The sequence below is a fragment of the Mauremys mutica genome, chromosome 7 (assembly GCF_020497125.1).
Source record: "Mauremys mutica isolate MM-2020 ecotype Southern chromosome 7, ASM2049712v1, whole genome shotgun sequence".
NCBI lineage: Eukaryota > Metazoa > Chordata > Testudines > Geoemydidae > Mauremys > Mauremys mutica.
In genome coordinates, this window is record NC_059078.1 from 33,554,898 (window position 1) to 33,574,735 (window position 19,838).

General features: G+C 56.7%; 3 protein-coding genes across 7 annotated transcripts; 2 read left to right on the forward strand and 1 right to left on the reverse strand.

Annotated features, from left to right (window-relative positions):
- Positions 1-90: 90 nt before the first annotated feature.
- LOC123373912 (microtubule-associated proteins 1A/1B light chain 3C-like) lies at positions 91-3,062 on the forward strand. Its single transcript, XM_045023173.1, has 4 exons — positions 91-215; positions 625-680; positions 912-1,018; positions 1,498-3,062. Exons 1-4 carry the CDS (start codon positions 155-157, stop codon positions 1,658-1,660), a joined length of 387 nt encoding a protein of 128 aa, XP_044879108.1. The 5' UTR covers positions 91-154; the 3' UTR covers positions 1,661-3,062.
- Positions 3,063-3,919: 857 nt separating this feature from the next.
- On the reverse strand, positions 3,920-8,562 carry ZBTB3 (zinc finger and BTB domain containing 3). 2 transcript variants are annotated; one of them, XM_045023170.1, is made up of 2 exons: positions 7,817-8,562; positions 3,920-6,843 (listed from the first exon to the last, which is right to left on the reverse strand). In XM_045023170.1, exon 2 carries the CDS (start codon positions 6,789-6,791, stop codon positions 5,394-5,396), a length of 1,398 nt encoding a protein of 465 aa, XP_044879105.1. In that variant the 5' UTR covers positions 6,792-6,843; positions 7,817-8,562; the 3' UTR covers positions 3,920-5,393. The 2 variants fall into 2 exon arrangements, with proteins under 2 accessions (XP_044879105.1, XP_044879106.1); XM_045023171.1 differs by lacking the exon at positions 7,817-8,562 and adding an exon at positions 7,265-7,808.
- LOC123373909 (5'-3' exonuclease PLD3-like) lies at positions 8,185-19,771 on the forward strand. 4 transcript variants are annotated; one of them, XM_045023166.1, is made up of 13 exons: positions 8,185-8,309; positions 11,817-12,149; positions 12,358-12,456; positions 13,243-13,677; positions 14,183-14,373; positions 14,632-14,815; positions 14,919-15,033; positions 15,198-15,325; positions 15,645-15,845; positions 16,221-16,360; positions 16,851-17,016; positions 17,698-17,797; positions 18,082-19,769. In XM_045023166.1, exons 2-13 carry the CDS (start codon positions 11,955-11,957, stop codon positions 18,273-18,275), a joined length of 2,148 nt encoding a protein of 715 aa, XP_044879101.1. In that variant the 5' UTR covers positions 8,185-8,309; positions 11,817-11,954; the 3' UTR covers positions 18,276-19,769. The 4 variants fall into 4 exon arrangements, with proteins under 4 accessions (XP_044879101.1, XP_044879100.1, XP_044879102.1 ...); XM_045023165.1 differs by lacking the exon at positions 8,185-8,309 and adding an exon at positions 8,696-8,847 and having other exon boundaries at positions 18,082-19,771; XM_045023167.1 differs by lacking the exon at positions 8,185-8,309 and adding an exon at positions 8,696-8,847 and having other exon boundaries at positions 13,243-13,293; positions 18,082-19,770.
- The last annotated feature ends 67 nt before the right edge of the window (positions 19,772-19,838 follow it).

The following is a 19,838-nucleotide window of genomic DNA, read 5'->3' on the forward strand; positions in this document are numbered from 1 at the left end:
CCGTGCGCTCCCCAGCAGCAGCAGGGCCCTGGCCTCAGCGATTCCCCCGCGGGCGGGGCGAGTTGCAGAGGGATCCTGCTGCAGCTGGGGCAGCGCTGCGGCGCTATTTAAAGGGCTCCGGGGGGCAGGTGAGCCCCGCTCAGCGCCCTACAGGATGTTGCCAGTTACTAGCAAGCGGGAGCCCCGCGCTCCCTTCAAGCAGCGGAAATGCTTCGGTGAGAGGGGAGCCCTGGGCGGGTCCCTGCAGGGAGAAACCGGTGAATTCGAGGGCAGGGCGTCCTCTCCAGGGAAGCCACTGGGTGGACCTCGGGGTGCCCTGCCCTCTTCCCCTCTGTGGGCTCGGAGCGGAGAGCCCCCCCGCCCCAGGAGCTAGACAAGGGGGCTGGAGCTCCCCCTGCAGCTGGGGTGCGGAGAGACCTGCTCCGGGCTGGCTGCCTGCCCCCGCTCCCTCCCCACCGGCGCGGGGGCCCCGGATGGTTCCTCGGAGTATCCAGATCTCAGTGGGCGCTGCCCGCGCGGGGTCTCTCCCCATTTCCCTCGGGCTCCGGGGGTCTCTGGTGGGGGAAGCCCTGGCTCGGCCCTCCTGACTGTGACCCTCCTCCTCGGATCCGCTTCTCATTCCAGCTACCAGGAAACGCGAAGTGGCCGCGGTCCGCTCCAAGTTCCCCAGCAAACTCCCGGTGAGTAGGCGGGGCGGCTGCTTGGCGGGAGAAGGTGGGGCGCGCTCAGCGTGTAGCCTGGGGCCAAGGGCACCAGCCACTGCGTGGGAAATGGGCCCTCACCTCTTCTCTCCCCCCCCCCCCCCGAAGGGTCAGGGATTGGGAAAGGGGCGGGGGGCTGTGCCTATCTCGGTAGCGTGGCCCCGGGGAGGGGTGCTGCTTTCCTCCTTTTCCCACGTGTCTGTTTTCCAGGTGATCCTGGAGCGGTACCCCAAGGAGAAGGTGCTGCCAGCATTGGATAGGACCAAGTTCCTGGTCCCTCAGGAGCTGACAATGGGGCAGTTTGTGACCATTATCCGGTAAGAGAACAGAGGAGGTATGTGTGTGATTGGAGGTGAGGGTCTGGTTTGGTATTGCACCCTTTGGTGTCTGTGCCCCAGGTGCTGCTGGGTCCTGCTTCTCTCTCTCCCCCCTGAGACCACAAAGCGGGGGTGCTGTCACCTGGGCAGTCATTAGCCCCCTTAGGATGCCCCTGGCTGTGTTTCAGGGGTGCTGTACAGCTTTGGGAGAGGTGCTACCAAAGGCTAATGCAGAGACTGCAGCTCTCTGAACAGCCCCTTCTTGTTCCAGGGTGCCCTGGGTAAGGGACCCCTGTTCTCCTTGGCAGCTGTTGTGGCTTAAGTGCAGGGGTGGCTGTGAGCAAGTGCAGGCAATGCCCAGGTAGTGCATTTCCCCCCTGGGCAAGGCAGGCAGTGGGTGCTCTCAAGGGAGACCAGTCAGTGCTTTCCCTTCTTACCCTCAGATGGGACTCAGCTTTCCTGCCTTCTTGCTTCTCCAGGAACAGGATGGCCCTCAGCTCCACCCAGTCGTTCTACTTGCTGGTGGATGGTAGCCGGAGCCTGGTCAGCATGTCGCTCACCATGGCTGAAGTGTACACACTAAACCAAGATGAGGACGGGTTCCTCTACATGACCTACGCCTCCCAGGAGATGTTTGGTTAAGGCCACTGGTTGCCTCGGACCCCTGCTCTTCTGAGAGGACCCATTGTTGCCCATTCAAATGTTGCTGCTTGGTAAATGGTGTCATCCCACCCCCTCTAGTCAGAGTAGGAATGATATTCCTACCTGGCCAGTGGGGCATCTACCCTGGTGTGGTGAGACACCAAGGAACCTGCCCATTTCCTCCCTTCCCCAAGTGGGTGACTGGATAGACTTGCTCCAAAAGGAAAGATCTGACTCCAGACTGAGGGCCCCCCCCTTTTAGCCCAGTGCAAGTGCCTTTACCTTGTCATGCAGTGCCCATGGGATGGCCCTTTCGGTGTTGTGGGGATAGTCACACCTGCCAGCCTCTTGCACTGGCACCAGTGCGATTCCCCCCACTGTGAGACCAATAGGACCCCACTGCTCAAGGGCTCATGTTATAGGACACTGCTTAGTGCTGGCTCAGAGTTCCTGCTGTACCACCTGAGGCTGATAAAGCCCAGCCTGTTCCTTCTGACCTTGGGATAGAACTCACATGGTGGTAGCTTTTGGAATAAAAGGAAGTAAACTTATCTTCCAGCAGCTTTCCTAGCCCCACTGCTGACCACTGGAGACCCTTGTCCTCCCTGAACAGGGGGTGAACTTCCTCCTCAAGGGCAGCCCTAGCTGTGGGGTAGACTGGTTCTCTTGTAAGGGAGGTTGAGTTGTGCAGGAGGGAAGGTAATCCTGCACATGGAATAAGCACTGTCTGGCCTTTAGATGGCACGTATTCCCTTTTGAAGCATACCCTGTAACTACTAGTTAACCCTGTTAAAACATGTTTCTGTAAATGCTTGTCTGTGTGAAATGGGACTGGCAATCCAATCCAGCATAGCCAAACCACTGCAGTTGCTGGGAGTAATGACTACACTGAGAGCTCCCCTGCCAGGTGCAAGCAGCTCATGATGCTACCAGTCAGTAGAGAGGCCTGAGGGGAGTGCACCAGTTACAGCTGTATTTAGAGCACATGGTCCCTTGGGCCTGTTATCTTGGTGCAAATAACCTGTCCTGGATGGGAGGTTCTGTGCTGTGGTGACCCTGACCTGGACCCACAACTGCTTAGCAGGCCTCAGTCTGAGGGTTGTTTAGCTGGTGCTGTGTGCTTTCCTCTCCAGTGCTGCTGGGTTGGTAAAAGCTCCTGGAGACCCTGCTGGAAGCCTGTCTTCATTTCAGACTGATCAGAGGCTGCTTTCTGCTGGTGGCTGTCACTGATTCAGAAGTGGGCAAAGGAAAGCTGGGTTAGAAAGGCCTGTGTTATCAAAGCACCCAAGGCTCCTAATGGTGTAGAGCAGGATGGGGCTGAGATAGCAGCTAGCATCTTTCCTGCTCCCTACAACATGTGTGCATGTAGCAGGGCCTCTCCTCCCATTGCTGCTGGGAAGATTGATTCATTGCAGGGAGGGGAAGCATCTGTTTTCATGTTCTGGGATAATGCCCGAGGAGGCTGGAGCATTCACTAAATAGGCAGTTCCTGTTCTGTACCCTGCTCTGGAGTCCCAGTCTGATTCCAGGGACTCCTACACCAGACAGATGTAAAGAGGGACCTGGAACACTGTGTGTGAGAATTTTTCCTCCTCAGAGTTGAGAGGGGAGTAGAAAAATTTCTTCCTGATTCTTACTTTCCTGCAAATAAATTCTCATCTGGGTGGGAGTTCTGCCCCCTAGAACAAAGCATCTTGGAGGCCCCCTTTCCATGGCACAAGAGTGATATTCCTGTGCTGCTTCTGGAGTCTGGCTAAGGCAGGTAGGTGCACAGCAGTTTGAAGCTGGAAATCCCATCAGAAGGGGGCTCTGAGGGTCTCCCCTCTGGAGTTGGCCAGAAGCCTGGGTTTGTCTTCCCCCTATGCCCACCTCATTCTTCTCATGCTTGTGCTATTCTTAGCAGGGTTGAGTAAACTATGGAATCTCACCTCAACCAGCCCTTGTGAGTGGTGCTTGGTGCTGGTTCACCTCTCAGGCCCTGCTCCAGACCAACAGTGGCTAAATGACCATATCACCCCACCAAGGGGGTTGCCTCAGGCCAAATGCCTGTGTAATAATGGTAGAACCACAAAGACTGAACTCCCTCCTCCACTGTAGGAGTGAATCAGGTTGCGCTGCTGCAGCCTGTCCTGCGGATAAACGGACTTCTTCGTCGGCCTGAGCCAGAGAGGCCAGAGGTGCAGCGGAGCTGACCCCTCTGACGCCAAAATGTGCTGGAGAGAAGAGACCACAGCAGACAGCGGAAGCACTTGGTGCTAGTTTTACTATAGAACTTGTGTCCTGGGCAGTGACCCCAACTCCTGGTTTTGTACAGAAATGAGTCCTGGAAGCACTTTCACTCTGGGCTTTATATTTAGAGGATCAAATGAGTTGGATAAAAGGTGGCAGCTCTGGGCTGTTGGGTTTGGTAGGTGGAGGAGAAGGGCTGATATGAGGACAGTTTAATAGCACAGCAGCTTGTGGAGTCTGTCCCTCCCCCTGGAGTGAGCAGGAACCCTGTTGCATTCACTGCTGGGGCAGTGTGTGGGGACAAAGTAGTATTAACTGGGAGGGGCAACTTGAGCTTAGAGAGCAGCTGGTTAGGGCCATGGGGTGGTGTTGAGCAGTTGGGGGCCCAAATGCTGCCCTGACACTAAAAACAATGGGAATCAGAAACTCTTAGCCTGGAACCTTAGGAGGGTTTTCAGGAGCGGGTTTCTTGGCTTTAGGTGTTTTCTACCAATCTGCCCTTCTGCCCAAAGGCTCCACAGTAAGCAGCACAGACAAAACTGGTACAAACCATCCCATGCAAATAACCCACCTTTCACCTTTTTGTCCCTTCCTGGGTGGTTTGCAGAAGGGCTAGTTGGCCCTAAAGCCTCATAGCTGCTGGGAACTTATCCTCTGGGATGGTGGGCTACTCCCCCCATTCTCTGGGAGCTCATTGCTGGGGGGCTGGAAGGGCCACCCCCATTGGTGGGAAACCATTTTTTAAAACTCACTTTATATCCTCTTGAAAAGAGAACCACAATTTGCTTAAAAATAAAACCCTAAAAGCAGGGAGCCTCTGTCTAAGGCGGATTAAGATGGAGAGTAACTTTCAAGGAGACAGTGTCTGGGCATAAGTAGCCCTGCCAAGGTTAAAAATAACCAAGAGAAGGGTCAGCACTGGGAGTGGATGGTGAGGGAAATGAAGTTTGTGTGTCTGCTCAAACTCACTCTGAAGCAATCACTCTAAACCCCTCTCTGTGCAGAGCTCCTGCCAAGGGTGGTGGTAACCCTGACAGTCAGATACTGTCCTGGGTCTGAACTCCCAGCTGCTGCTACCTACTCTGAGCATAAATATATAAGGAAGTGTTTCCTGGTTAGAATTTAAATTATTTTGATCAATGCAGCTATTTCCAAACTATTTACAAAGCTGGCAGCAGTCCAAGGGGGAAAGGCCAGTGTAGTGTGCCCAGCACAGGTCTACCGTGTATAAGAAATGACAGTGACTCCTTCCAGCAGGCAGGGAGGTGGTACATGTGGCTTAGGCAGGAAGATGACTGATCAAGGGCATGAACCAGAGCAGCTGCTAGTTTGGAGTTAGGTCCCTGTGTGTCCTGAATAGAGTTCAAAATTCCCTGCTAGCATCTGGGGGGGCCTCACCACACCCCCAACCCATCTCTACAGGAGAAAATCCAAAGGCTTCCCCTGTACTGCTTAGCAGCGTCCGGCTTGTCTTATATCCCTGGGTGGGGCAGATGTGGGTTCACTACGAAGGGTTCTCCACGTCCTGTTTACAGCGCTTGGCTGCCAGGTCTTCATTGTGGGCCTTGCGGATGTGCCTGTACAGGTCCCCAGACTGGGTGTAGCTGCGCATGCAGTAGCGGCACTCATAGGGGCGCTCGCGTGTGTGCACAGTGGCATGGCGCCGCAGCGTGTAGGAACAGGAGAAGGTCTTGCCACATGTCTTGCAGGTGGGGACGTCCTCAGTGAAGATACCAAAGTTGGGGTGTGCCTCGTACTCTGGCAGGTACATCTGCTCATGCAGCGGTGGTGTCACCATGTTGGAGTAGCCCTGTCCACCCGGCACTGGGATCATATGGTAGGGGAGATGCTCCTGTGGAAGGAAGCCGCCCTCTGAGGACACCTCCTCCATGCCACTGGGCTCCTCAAAGCCATCGGGGTGGCGGTTGCAGCCCCCAGCTGGTCCCACCTCCACTGTGGGCCTCTGGAAGATGCTCTCCATCCTCATTTCCATGCTCCGCCTCTCCAGCTGCTCCACTGTGTCCGGCTCCTCATCAGAGATCACAATGGCTTCCACCTTCACTTTGATGGGGCCCCTGTTCAGCTCCTTGGGGTAGAAGCCATCTAAGTTGCCCACCCGTGGCTCCACAGCTAAGCTTTCAGGGATGGTTTCCAGGCTGGATGGTGCCTCTGCCACATTGCCTGGGGGAAAGTAGCTGTGGGAGATGGTTTCGGTGGAGCTGCTGGGGCTGGACAGGGACAGGTCTGCAGTGGCTGGGGGGAGAGGCCTACCCAAGACAAGGCCACGGGGGGAGTCACCCTCCATGCCTGGCTGGGTAGTATCTGCCATGTCTGCAGTTGGTGCTGGAGGCTGCTGGGGGCCTGCTTTCTCCAAGTGGTTATTCTTCCACTCCTCCTTCTTGTTCTTTCCTGCCTCACACAGATGCAGAGGTGGTGGCAGGACCTCAGGGCTCTGCAGCTGGCACTTGGAGGTGCTGGGCAGGAACTCAGAGCTGGCTGGGGAGTCCTCCTCCTTCTTAGTGCTGTCAGCCTCTGCCAGTGCCCGTGCCTGCAGCTTCTTCTTGCAGACCTTGACAATGTCATTCATATGCAGGTAGCTTGCTGCAGCCAGCACATCCTCCACTGGAGTGTCGTTGAAGGCCAGCATGCCCTGGTACATGAACTCCAACAGCAGCCCGAAGGCCGGTGCTGTGACAATCTCGTTGTTGATGCAGACGAGGTCCCGCTTGTCCAGCCGCTCCTTGTAGAACATGTGGAAGAAGGTGCTGCAGGAGGCCAGCACGGCCCGGTGTGCTAGGAACTGGGTGTTGCCCACCATGATGGTGCAGTCGCAGAGGAAGCCCTGGTGTCGCTGCTCTCGCAGGCTCTGCAGCAAGTGCTTACTGTGGTCAGGGAACTCCATGCTGAAGGGTGGTCAGGAGGATGGAGCAGCAGCTGGCATAACCCTGAGCCCCCTGGGAATGGGGGGAGGGGGAAGAGAATTAGAGTTACCTTGGAGATGAAGGGGCTGATGAAACATCCCTTCCCCACCAGACTGCCCCATAATGGGCCCCCAGCCCTCATGCCTCTCATCTGTCCCCTTGCTGCCTCAGCTTGAGCTCTGTTCCCTCTTGGGCTCTATGGGGGCCTCACTTGCCCTGCATCTTTCATTATCTGCCCCTTGCCTGCCCCCATCCCTTTCCCCTTCAGCCTGCCCCATAGTGGGCCCTCACACCTCATGCTGAGCCTCTTTATTCCCTTCCCGCTGCAAAGTGTCCTATCCAGAATCTCCTCTTCCTGTGGGCTACAGTAGCCAGAAGCCCCTGCTCCCATCATCCCCCTACACAGGACCCCAGCCCAGATTTGGGCTGGAAGCTGGTGCCCCCCAATATTCACCAGCATTGGCTGTTGCCTAGAGCAGGCATCCCCCATTCTAGCATGGCTGGCGTGTGTTAACATGGCCCTGTGTCACCTTCCCCTACGTGACCCTGAGATGGGAGAGGAGCCTGTAGGAGTTTTAACCTGGGAGGGGAGAGGGCTGGCGCAGGGGTCCCGGCTCTAGGAATGGGGCCTGAATGGGGATGGGGAAGCCTGGGCAGGGAGGAGGTGGTTGCCCCCAACATTACAGCCCAAACTAGGTGAGGGGCACTTGGGAGGCCGGGCCAGGGCTGCTCGGGGGCGGGCAGGCAGGGGGCTGATTGGGGGGCATTGGGGGTGGGAGGAGCCGGGCTCAGGGGGATCCTGGTTTAGGGGGCTAGGGCCAGAGAGCGCCTGTCTCAGTTCGCGGGAGCTGGGCCGGGGGAGGGGGTCCCAGTATGGGAGGAGGGGCCGGTTCTGGTCCCGCGTGAGGGGAACGGGGCCGGGGGGGTCCCGGTGCGGGGGGAAGCGAGGGCGGCTAATCCCGGCTCAGGGGGTACTTTGCCCCCCAGTCCCCACATCCCCACTCACCACAAAGCCGCGGCCTGAAGGGATCCGCCTACTCCCGCCCCCTGCTGCCTGCCTTTGCCACTTCTCCAACCTCTGCTGTTCGATTGGCTCGGAATCACTGTCAGTCTCCGGTTTCCCCCGAAGATTGGATATCGGCTGCTGTCATTCAATCCCCATTCCCGTCGATTAGTTTGAAGCGCCCGTCCATCAATTCGACTCATCCGTTGATTGGTTTACCATAAACTGTCACGCTCACCCTCTGCTCGCTGACTGGCCGCAGAAATATATGCCTCAGCCCTTCACCTATCTCAACGGGCACTGGTCAGACTCGGCTCCTCCCACTGATTGGTCAACGCCTGGTGTCAGTCCACCAGTCCCCCTGGTGATTGGTGAACTAACCTGGCCCGCCGTTTGGTGTGGGGGTGGGACTACGGTCTCCATAGTAGCCGATGAGCGGCGAGCGTGAGGGAGAGGCGGGGTGAGCGACGCGGGAACTATACTGTGCTCTCTCGAGGTTGCGCGGCAGAGCAATAGCCTCTGTTTTCTTGTTATTCGTTCGCTGCGATCCCTCAGCCGTGGCCCCCTCCCCGCCCTGCGCGCCTCACCCGGGCGGGGCGGGCTCTCCTCCCCCTTGGGGTGTCCGTGAAAGTCCCGTCGGGCACCAGGCAGCGGGAGGCAGCCGATGCCCGACGGTGTGTCCCGGCCCCTCCGTAGGGGCCCCTGCTCCCCTTCCCCGGGGTGCGGCGGCCGAGGGGCGCCTCCGGCCGTGGCCCGGCTCGCGGTGGCCTGGCTCGGGGTGGTGGCGCGTGGCCCGGGCGGGCGGGCAGGGGATCGGCCGCCAGGGGGAGCCGCGCCGCGGGCCCAGGCCGGCGCGTTGCCAGCTGTCATTTCAAACCAGCCCCGGGGTTTGAATGTCAACGGGCGCGGGAGCCGGGCCCGCCTCTTCCTTCCCCGCCACTCGCCCGCCCGGCATGAGGAGACGGGGCTCGCTGCGCGCGGGGACTCCCGTGAGGCGCTCCACGCGCCTGGCGCAGAGTAGCGCGGAGGAGCCGGTGAGAGCAGGGGGCGACCCCGCGGGGGGCTTCGAGGGGGCGGGACCGGGGAGCCCCGCGACTCGGGCAGGGCGGCCCCGACTCCGGGTGCGGCCGCTGCCGCCCTGGCCCGACCCCAGGCCCTCAGCGGCTTTTAGGGGCTGGGGTGCAGGCTCCGTCCGGCGGGGCGGCCCCCGACCCAGCCAGCACCAGGGCCCCGCGGGGCGCCTCCTCAGCCCTGGCCGGCGCGCTCGGCTGAGGACTCGGCCCCCCGGAGCAACCTGGCACTCGGAGCTCGGCCTGCGGGGCCAGCAATGCTGGGGCTCCCCCACCCCCCAAAGCTGGTGCCGCTCGGTGGGTGACGCGCGCGGTCCGAGGGTTTGTCATAGCGCTGGGACCCCCCTGCACTGGGCAAGGGCAGAACAGGGAGAGGGGCCCGGGCCAGGAAGAGTCAAGTTGTGGAAAAGCTGCGCTGCTCTAGGCTGTGCCTGCCCGACAGCACCGCGGCACCGGTGCCTGCAGCTCCCCTGCTGTGACATCCCGGCTTGCTGCAGCGCTGCGTGGGGTTCCCCCGAATGGCTGGGTCTGTCGCTGTAATAAATTCTCCCTCCCAGTAGCCTAGCGGGGTCTAGCCCAAGGCTTAGGTCAGCTTAACTGTCTCCTGCGTGTGACTTTTTCACAACCCGGAGGCAGGCAGCTAGATCAAGCCAAGTTTTAGGTGTAGACCAGGCCCTAGTCTCATGCTAATAAACCATCGATTGTTTAATCCAAGAGAAAATTGAGGTGACTTGATGACGATCTGTAACTGCTGCATAGGGAGGAGTGTTAACAGCAGCTGTCAAAGGCAGAATGCCATCCAATGGTTGGGAGCTGAAGACTCTGACCAGAAGAAAGGCACAACAGTGGGTGTGATTAACCATTAGAACAATTCCCCCCCCCCATGGTGGATCGCTCATCACCTGCAGCCTTTACATTATGACTGGATGATTTTTCTAGTTCTGCTTTCGCTCAACCAGACATTATAGGGTACAGTTGAGTGGGAAGTGATTTTGAGAATTTAAGAGTAAAAACCTTCCTGCATCAGGCCAAAGTCATGAATTGAATTTTTTTTTGCTTTGTGTTAATCAAACTGCTTCCTTCTGAGAGTTGTGACTTCTTCCTCCACCTTTTTTTCCCCCCAGTGTAAATGAAATTACTTTTCAAAACAAAAACCAGAACTTTGTTTTGAGAGTGGGATACTGCAGCAACTTCACAGTTTGTTTTTCCTTGAATGTTTTCCCCCTCAGGGCAGGAAATTCATTAAACCCAATACCTTTTCAGGAACAGTTGGAGTTTTGACTTTTTTGGCTAAAGTGTTTTGTTAATTAATCTCCAGCCAGTGCTAGTTCTGGACTTGAGGCAGGAGCTACCGTACAAGGTTCTCTAGCCCGTGCTATGCAGGGGATCAGTTTACATGATCAGAATGGTCCCTTCTGGCTCTAAAATCTCTGACACTGTATTGCCTAGAACTCCAGCCAAGATCAGGACTCTGCAGAGACAGGTGCTTTGTCAACACACAAGAGCCACTCCCTGCCCTGGAGAGCTCACGCTGTTCTGTACTCGACAAAGGCTGGGCAGGGAGACAGATAGATTTGCCCAATGTCATGTTTTTGGCAGACCCAGGACTAGACCCTAATCCAATGACCTAGCCACTAAAACACACTGCCTCCCTATGCCTTGGAGCTCTCCTTGCCTTAGTGTTGGAATGAAAGAAATGTCAGTAATTCACTGACATCTAACTAAACAGCCTGAATAAAAACCCTGTTTCTGCTCAGAGAGTCAGGTTTCACTTCCTTGTCACTTGTGGTGTCACAAACCCACCAACTCTTCCGTTGCCTGTAGAGCCACTGCAGGTGGGCAAGGGCTGAAGTTTTAGATTTAAAAAAAAAACCTAAAACACACAACCAAGGAAAAGTGACCAAAGTTCATTTTACAAAGAAAACACCCCTCTGTGCCAAGAACAAACTTTCAGCCCCAAGGGGCAATTTCTTACCTGGGATTTGGAGTTACCTCGGGTGAAGTCTCTCACCCAGCATCCTTAGGGGACTATACTGGAGAGAGGTTTGGGCACCTGGTGTCCTCTCCCTCCTGATGGTTTATTACCCTGAGGCACAGGGTCTCACTGTTCTAAATCCAGCATAGCCAACCCCCAAAACACTAACCAATCAAGAGGCAGGCCAGGTAGCAAGGTTACACAGTCTGGGTTCAGACCCTGCTACTAGCTCAGTTTTTCTTCCATCTCACATCAAACCACCCCCACAGCTGGTGTTTTCACAGTACTGCTCTTCTGGGGGTGGTTTAGTACTATAACCCCCCCCCGCTTATTTCAGTTTATCTGGGCTTCTGCTTGCTTATAGCAGGTTCAGCCCTCCTAATAAGCTCAACAAATACATATGCCCTCCCCAACCCCTCTGTGGCTGTCCCTTATGTTCCCCAGCGGGCCTGGTTTCTAGTTACATGCCATCGTCAGGGTCCCCTGGTGTAATTCCCTTCACCTGGGGAAGTGGGCTAAGTTTAACACAGGTGAGGCTGAGCCCCTCCTCCCCCTTAAAGGACCAGTTCACCTCTGACCAGCCCCAAGAAATAATGTAATTTAAAAACAAGAATAAATGTATGTTCCTTTTCATTTGAGCTCTTAGGGTCATGCCCAGGTCACGTCTAGGGACTGTTAGGAGCATACCAGGGTCATGTTTTCAAGCTTTTCTCTGCAATCATGAGGGTTAGAAACTTACTCTTTTTTAAGGGCAAGCTGCAATTCTTACAGGAGCTGAGGCTTTAGGTAAAGTGCCAAATGTAATGAAGATTAACAGCGCTGTAAACTACAGTCCCTTGTTAATTTGTAATCTCTGATGAAATTGAGCCTGCAGATGTGGGCAGCAACCAGCATCAGTGTCCAACTCCTATTCTACCTGGGGAAGGAATATTAATCAGGGCCTTACGCTCCTCTACAGGTCCAGAGAGAGGTGCCCAGTGCTGAGGGAGGGAGCTTGCCCCTTGTTCTGCAGCCCCGGGCCAGCATCAAGGCCCACAAACTGCATCTTACTCCAGCCCGGGATCCATCGCCCACTCCAGCCAGTGACCCTACCCCCATGCCAACTCTGGAGCCCTCATCTGGGTCAGCCCTGGAGCCCTTGCCAATATTAACCAGGGAGCCTCCACTGCCCCAGCTCAAGGATGAACCCACCAGGACTGTGATGAAGAGAGGCCTATCCCGGAAGCCAGCAGTAAGGCTGGAGGCTTCCAGGAGCAAGAGATGGGTGGCACTGGACCAAGATGCCCACTTGGTGAGTCACTCTGTCTTGTCTGTGCTGGCTTGCATGTCTGGGTCTGGAGTGATCCCCTCTCCCATTCTCCCTCACCCCTACTCCACAGGGATTGGAGGTTTGGTGCTGTACAGACCTATGCAGATGGGCTGCTGTCTCCATTAGCCCCATGTAGCGTCTCTCAGAGACTGGCAGAGCTGATATCTGGCTATTTCTGTTTCCCTTCCAGTCACCCTATGTGAGACTGAATAGGCTGCAGATGTCAGAGGAGGATGAAGAAAAGGAGGAGCTTTTCCCCACCCGAAGTGAGAGCTCAGGGGAGAAAGAGGTAATGTGGTCCCTCCCTTCTCTAGCCTCTATGCCTCAGTTATCCAGGATTTCCCCCTAGAGGTGAGAGGGGTGTTCTGTGTCCACAGTCCCTTTTGCTGAGGCTGCCCACAGTGGGACAAGTCAGGAATAGTTGTGCTGGGGACATCTGCCTGATGGACTGGGGTCAGCAAACAGCTATCAGATTAGAATGGGTTTCAGTCACTATTGATCTGGGGCTGGATCAGAGCCAGCACCCCCTAGAGAGAAAAGGCCCCGTGTCCCATTTCCCAGCCTCCTGAGCCAACCAGTCCTCCCTGACGCTGAGGCTGGATCGGAGCTGATGCCTCCTAGCAGCAAAAGGCCCCTTCTCCCACGCCTGACCTGACTGAGCCAGCCAGTCCCTCTACACTGGGACAGGATCAGAGCCGAGGCGCTTTATCAGTGAAAGCCCCATATGCCATTCCCTGCCCCCCGAGCCCTGTAGCCCCATGGACAGTCTGGCCCTCCCATGAGTAATAGGGGTCTTGGGTTGTGGCTCTTGCTGATGCCACCCAGCCTGTCTAGGTGGGGCGTGGAGCAGCCTCACTGTGGCTGGCTAGCAGACCCTCACGTTAGGCACAGGTAGTGGCTGATCCCAGGTCTCAGGCTCTGCAGCTCCCCCTCCCCCAGCTTGTACCCCTCTATTGCTCAGTGCTCTTTTAGGCCATTCTTATCCTTGCACCAGAGGGACAATGCTTGGGGGGCTGGGGGCTGCCTCTCAGCCAGACTAAGGACCACCCTTTGGCTTGGCTGTCTCCCACTGCAGAAGCTGAACCTGGATTGGCAAGAGTTCAGAGATGAGAGAGCCCAACTGCAGGTGCTGGAGACTGCGCTGCCTGGCTCACAGACCACCACTGTCACAGAGATCACGGCCCCCAGGCTGCAGGGCAAAGCGGCCAGCAACACCCCCAGGCTGCAGGGCACAGCTATCTGGCTGCAAGGCAGGGTAGCCAGCAGTCTCCCTAGGCTACAGGGTGGGGCCCCCAGGTTGCAGGACAGGGCGCAGATCAGCACCCCCAGGTGGCAGAGTGCAGCTCCCAGACTGCGGAGTGTGGCACCTGGGACGCCAGGTCTGACAGAGACAGATACTCCCAGGGAGCGGCGCGTTGCCCATGGAACACCAGGCTTGGCGATGTGGACAGAAACTGCAGCACTCAGGTCACCAGCCCCCAGACCCAAGAGCCCAGGGAAGCGGAGCAAGGTAAAGGAGAGATCCACACTTCTGCACTGGAGTGTCCAGGCATTCTATGTGCTGAGCTCCCTGCTCCATGTCTGCGCTGGGTGCCTAGCATAGTCTCCCTTTAAACAGCTGACCCATTTCCTGACAGCCGTGGCAGCTCCCCTCAGAGCCATACCCTAATGCCACAGGCAGGGAAGTAAGAGCTCAGAGTTGCCTTCTCACACTGGCTGGGGGGCAGTCTCGGCCTGCGAGAGGGCATTATTGGCTCAACCGCTGCTGGATGGAACATTCCCTGCCATGGAGAGCACTGTGCTCAGCAACCTTTCCCTGCAGCATCGGGTTCTGGACGCTACTATTTGGGAGAGAGCAGACCTGGTCCAACCAGCCCCTGTCCTGTCCCTGGAAGGGTTGGATGGACACAGATATGGGCCCTTGTCCATGGGGCTCCTGGAGAGGTGTCCCTTTGTTATGTTGGTTCCTGCCTCAGGCAGGGCTCCACACTAAGTGCTATTCTCTCTCTTGTTAGCTTTTCCTTTTCTCCTCCACCTGCTGCATCCTTCTTTCCTTCCTGCTCATCTTGGGCTTCTCTGGTTGGTTCCTGTGGGAGCACAGCAGCCCCGTCTCTGACCTGGGGTTGATGGAGCAATGGCAGCTGGGCTGGAGCCATGTCGCCAGCCTGTGGAGAGAGCCAGAGGAGGAGTGCAGCTCACAGTGCAGGTAAGGGATCCTGCAGGGGGCAGGCTGTCACACGGAGGTGGTGGGCAGTAGCACATAGCGACAGCACAGGCTGTGCAGGCAGTAGGTAGCAGATGGCTGTGCTTGCCCTCGGACTCAGCAGATCCTTGGAGTGGAAGGGAGCTGGATTTTGCTCTGGTCTCTGCTTGTCCTGGCAAGTACTGATGCCCTCGCTACCCCTGTTGAGGAGTCCGTCTCCTAACCCTGCCCATCTCGCCTCTCTCTCTGTGGCTGCTGCAGTTTGGTGCTGGTGGAAAGCATCCCCATGGGCCTGGATTACAACCACTCTAGCCCCCGTCACCTCCCCATTTTCCAGGCCTGGATGGACCTGTTGGATGCTGCCAACCGCTCTGTAGACATCGCAGCTTTCTACTTCACTCTCCGGGACTCAGACATGCAGGAGGAAGAACCCTCATCCTGGCAGGTGGGGCTCAGCACAGGCGGAGGGAGCCCTTGTCCGCTCCTGTTCTCCAGTGAGAGGGAAGGAAGGGGTTGCTAAGCAATAACACTCATGCTGCTCCCTGCAGGGCAGGCAGGTGTTGGAGAAGCTGCGGGGCCTGCCCTCTCGGGGGGTGAAGCTCAACATTGCTGTGAACAGCCCCCAAAAGTCTGACCGAGACACCGAGGAGTTGGCCAGCAAAGGTAACACAGGGGTCAGGACAGCCCTCGAGCCTGGGTGGGGATAGGGGCATGAGGAGAAAGGGGCAGACAAGACCCCAGCCAGCTGGGCTGGGATAGCCAGGCTGAGAGAAGCGGGAAAGGATGTCTGTGTGTCATGGCCACTGTTCTGCTGGTGCCCCCTGCAGGTGCAGACATAAAGTATGTGGAGTTGGAGCGCCTGACTGGGGGAATTGTGCACACCAAGTTCTGGGTGGTGGATGGCAAGCACGTCTACATTGGCAGCGCCAACATGGACTGGCGCTCGCTGACACAGGTACCACAGTGGGTAGAGGGTGGACAGAGGGGAGGTTACTCACAGCGACTGGCGCTTGGGGGAGGGTTTGGGAAGAGGGGAGGTGGGTGGGGGGAGGTGTGCTCACAGGGACTGGGGCTCACTCTTCTGGGTCCCTGTGGGGCAGGGTTAGGACTGGAGCTGGGGCTCATGTTAGAGTTGGGCTTGGGTGGTGAGGCTGGCTGCCCACTGAGGCTGCACTCACTCTCCTGGGGTTTAGAGTTCGGCCTGGCGCTCCTGTTAGAGCTGGAGCAAGGTCATGTTTGCTGCATGGCTGTTCCCAAAAACCCATGCCTTGCAGGTAAAGGAGCTGGGTGCTGTGCTCTACAACTGCAGCTGTGTGGCCGGTGACCTGCACCGGATCTTCGCCATGTACCGTGCATTGGGAGGGCAGGGGGCCTCACTCCCGACGGTGTGGCCAGCTTATGTCTCCGCAAAGTCCAGCCTCAGCCGCCCCCTGAAGCTGCAGCTCAATGGCAGCAGTGCAGAACTGTACCTCTCTGTAAGTATCCAAGTAGGCTCTGTCAGGTCAGGCAGCTCATCATGGCTGCTTCCTGGACTCTGTATATCCCGATACCTCCTCTGCCATCCTGGGGCCCAGTGCTCAGCCACTGCCTGCTGGCACTGCTGGGGGTTGCACAATATTGGCACAGCAGCTGGATGGCTCTCCAGTGCATGGGGGGCAGCCACCTAGGACTCCCTGCCAGGGGCCTCTCCCTGTCTTAGGAAGCCCTGTTACTCGTTCCCCAGAGTCTGTGCTGTGGCACATACTGACCCTGTGGGGTTCTGGGCCCCAGAAGGCCCTGTCATTCACTCCTGGATTCTGTGCTAACACACGTCCTGCCTGTCTCTGTACCTGTGTTTGTTTGTCTTGCAGAGCTCCCCTCGTGCTCTCTGCTCCACAGGCCGTACCCCAGACCTCACAGCCATTGTCAGCACCATCCAGGATGCCCAGGCCTTTGTCTACATCTCGGTGATGGACTATGTGCCCCAGTGCACCTTCTGCCAGCCCAAGAGGTGGGGGCCACAGGATGTGCAGGCTGGAGGTGGGGTTCAGGCAGTCAGCTCCCCTGACATTGTCTCTTCTAGACATAGCTGGGAGTCCCGTGCTATCCTCCCCCATGAGGCTGGCGGCAGGGACAACCTGGGCTCTGCAGACAGTGAGGGTGGGGAGGAGAGACAGAGGGTCAGACACAGGCTGGCACTAGTGAATGTCAGATAAATGGCTAGGGGGTGGGCAAGGTGGGGCGCTGTTACCAGGGAGCTGGGCAGATGCTGGGGGGAGGGGCTGGGCTATGACTTGGGGATTGGGCTGGTTGGGGAGAGGGGAGGGCAGTTGGGCAGCTCTGACCCAGAGGGTGGGCAGTTGGGAGACCATGGCCTGGGGGCTGAGCAGTTGTGAGGCTGTGGCCCAGGGTCTTGGCATTTGGGGGGCTATGGCTGGGGGGGTGTTGGATGTGAGACCAGGTCCTGTCCCCTGACCTGGTCTCCTTGGGCTGCCCTCTAGGTTCTGGCCGGTCATTGATGATGCACTGCGTGCTGCGGCCTGCAACAGGCACGTGAAGGTGAGGTTGCTTATCAGCTGCTGGCAGCACTCGGACCAGTCCATGTTCCTGTTCCTGGAGTCGCTCAGTGTCCTCAGCCGGGAGCCTCTGGGCTGCCCTATCGAAGTGGTGAGTCCTGGAGTGGTGCAGGAATAGGGACCTGAAGTGCCTGGGGCTGGAGCTGGCTGGATCCTGAGGGGACCTTTCCACTCCATGACTCAGCCTAGGGGCCAGCTGGTAGGAAGTTCTCTCTATGTCAGTGCCCTGCATTGGCAAGGGGTCACAGATTACCTGTGTAATCTTTTTCAACCTTTGTGTTGAAAAGTTCTCAATTAATATTAAGTTGTTAAAGCTAAAGTGCAGTAAAACCCATCTTAGTTTTCAGTTTTGAGCCTCTAGTCAGTTACAGAAAATGTATTTAGTAGAGGGCCACTAGATGGCAATTTGAATGCTACAACCAAACTATTAAAAAGAAAAATCATTAGATAAGCAAACAGGCACGCGGTTATCACTTACACAGTACTACAATCTTAGGCCAGATCTACACTCTAAACTTACATTGGAATAATTATGTTGCTCATCCAGGGTCGTGTCCTTGCTAACTCTTACTTTCTCATAACATGGTATCTCCAGCTTATCTCTAACTTTCTCACACTAGCAATGTCAGTTTTCCATACTCCTCTATACTTAGGTTTTGGGCCTAAGTTAGCTTAACTTCTACTTATTTCTTAACCTAAACCATCCTTTATAGGTTATACCAGGACATGCTGGACCTGTAGGCTCAAAGGTGACTTTGTTTGTCTCTTTCAGAAACTTTTTGTTGTCTCCGCATCGCTTGTGCAGAAACTCATTCCCTTCTCCCGTGTCAACCACAACAAATACATGGTGACCGACCGCCTGGCCTACATTGGTGTGTGCCTCCCCAGCTATGGGGTGGGGTGGGGATCAGCCCAGGGGTCTGGAATCATGGGCTAAGGAGGCCAGGGAAGCCATCACTGCGACCAGTTACAGCATCTCAGAGTCCAGTTATGGGTGGGAGTGTTGGGAGCCAAGACTCCTGGGTTCTTTGTCAGAACTGGGAGGGGAGTGGAGTTCAGTGGGTTAGAGCAGAGGAGGGGTGTTAGCCAGGATGGGGCCCCTGAATGAGTCAGTGTTGATTCCCTGCAGACTTGATGTTTGCTCCTCTCTCGGCAGGCACCTCGAACTGGTCTGAGGATTACTTCACCAACACTGCAGGGGTGGGGCTGATCGTCAACCAGAGTGAGGCTGCCCCTGGGGTTACCCAGCTCACCCTGCGGGAGCAGCTGGAGGCTGTGTTCCAGCGGGACTGGAGCTCTCCCTACTCACAGCCACTCAGCCCCAAGCCCAGCTGTGCCGCCAAGAACTGAGAGCAGTTCCCTGCCCGAATGCTGGGCCAGGCCCAGGACCTCTCCTCAGCTGGATGTACATTTGCAGCCTCCCTTGGAAATCCAGCCCTGTGGCAGCTTGCACCAGACTGCTTCTGCTTCTGCTCCCCCCTGCTCCGGGAGGGATCCCACTAGCCAAAGAAGGACCAGTGCAGGCAGCAGCAATGAAACACCCAAGGAGACCCTGGATGCCAGCATGTGACTTGCCATGGTGCATTAGTGCCGTGGTGCTTGCCTCCTGGCTGCACTCTGAAGCTGGGGGTTTGGGGCCCTGGCACGTGGACATTAGCTAAATCTCAGGCATAGGCACCAACTTGGTGGGTGCTCTGGGGCTCAAGCACCGCTAGGAAAAAAATAGGGGGTGCTCAGCACCCCCCAGCCACAGCTATTGGGTGGGGCCTGTGACTGGCTGCTGAACAGCTATTTGGCAACTAATGGAAGGCACTCCGGGGAGGGTAAAGAGGACAAGCAGCAGGCAAGAGGGTTGGGGGGATTGGGGGAGGAGCAAGCAGTGAGAAAAACAACTCCGTGCCTATGGGCTCAGGGTCTAAAACCCTCTCCCAGAAGGGATGGGCACCTTCATGGGGAGAGGAGCTAGCCTTAAATTTTATTTGGGAACTGAACTTCTCCAGTTTCATGACGGGTATTTGTTTTAGGTGGGTCCCACTTACAGGTGCTGGATTGGAACCTGGCTTCCTGCACTCAGGGCTGGGGGAGGAAAATAAGTCTTGGGGAAATGGCAGGAAGAAATAGGAACAAAAGTAGTTCATAGGCTGCAAGCCAATGCAAAGTGGCACTGCCCCAGGGCTGAATGGAAGAGCTGGTTGCAGCAGTGCCCCAGGGCTAGATGTGTCTTGCTGTATTGCAGGGGCCTGGGCCCTTGTCCTGTGGCCCTGCCAGTTGTGATGCCATTTTAGCGGTTGAACCAATGCAGATTTGGATAATACAGTTTGGTGTGTGGAGAGCGATACAGCCAGCACCAAGAGCTGGGTGCTACAGCTGTGGCCATAGGTGCTCGAGGAACAAAGAGCCACAGCCACCTAAAGGCACTTAAATGCAAAATGTTTGGGTTTAATCTATCCCTTGACCACAGGGTCGTGGTCTCAAAGTGCCAAGGGCTGCAGATCTCCAAAGGTCTCCCATCGCTTTGTGAACTGATAGGGTCTCCTCTGGGGCAGGGTGATTATGGCTCAGAGACAATCTCCCAGGAGGTGGGGTAGGGCTCAGAGAGGGTCTCCCCCTCTTTCCAGGACTGCCGATCCATTTATTGTATTGCTTACCATAGAGGATATTGCACTAGTTTAGAGAAGTGGCTTAGGGGACTGAGCGTGTGTGTTTAATGTTGGGCAGGGTCCATATGTGTATGTGTGGATCTGAGCACTTGGTGCTCTCAAACCAAGATGCTAGGTGTGCATGGGGAATGGGAAGCGGTGGTGGGGGTTTGCTGGGGGAGGGACAGGCAACGGGAAGCTGTGACATACTGTGAGGGGCAGCCAGGGGCAGCTCTAGGAATTTCGCCGCCCCAAGCACGGCCGCACACCGCGG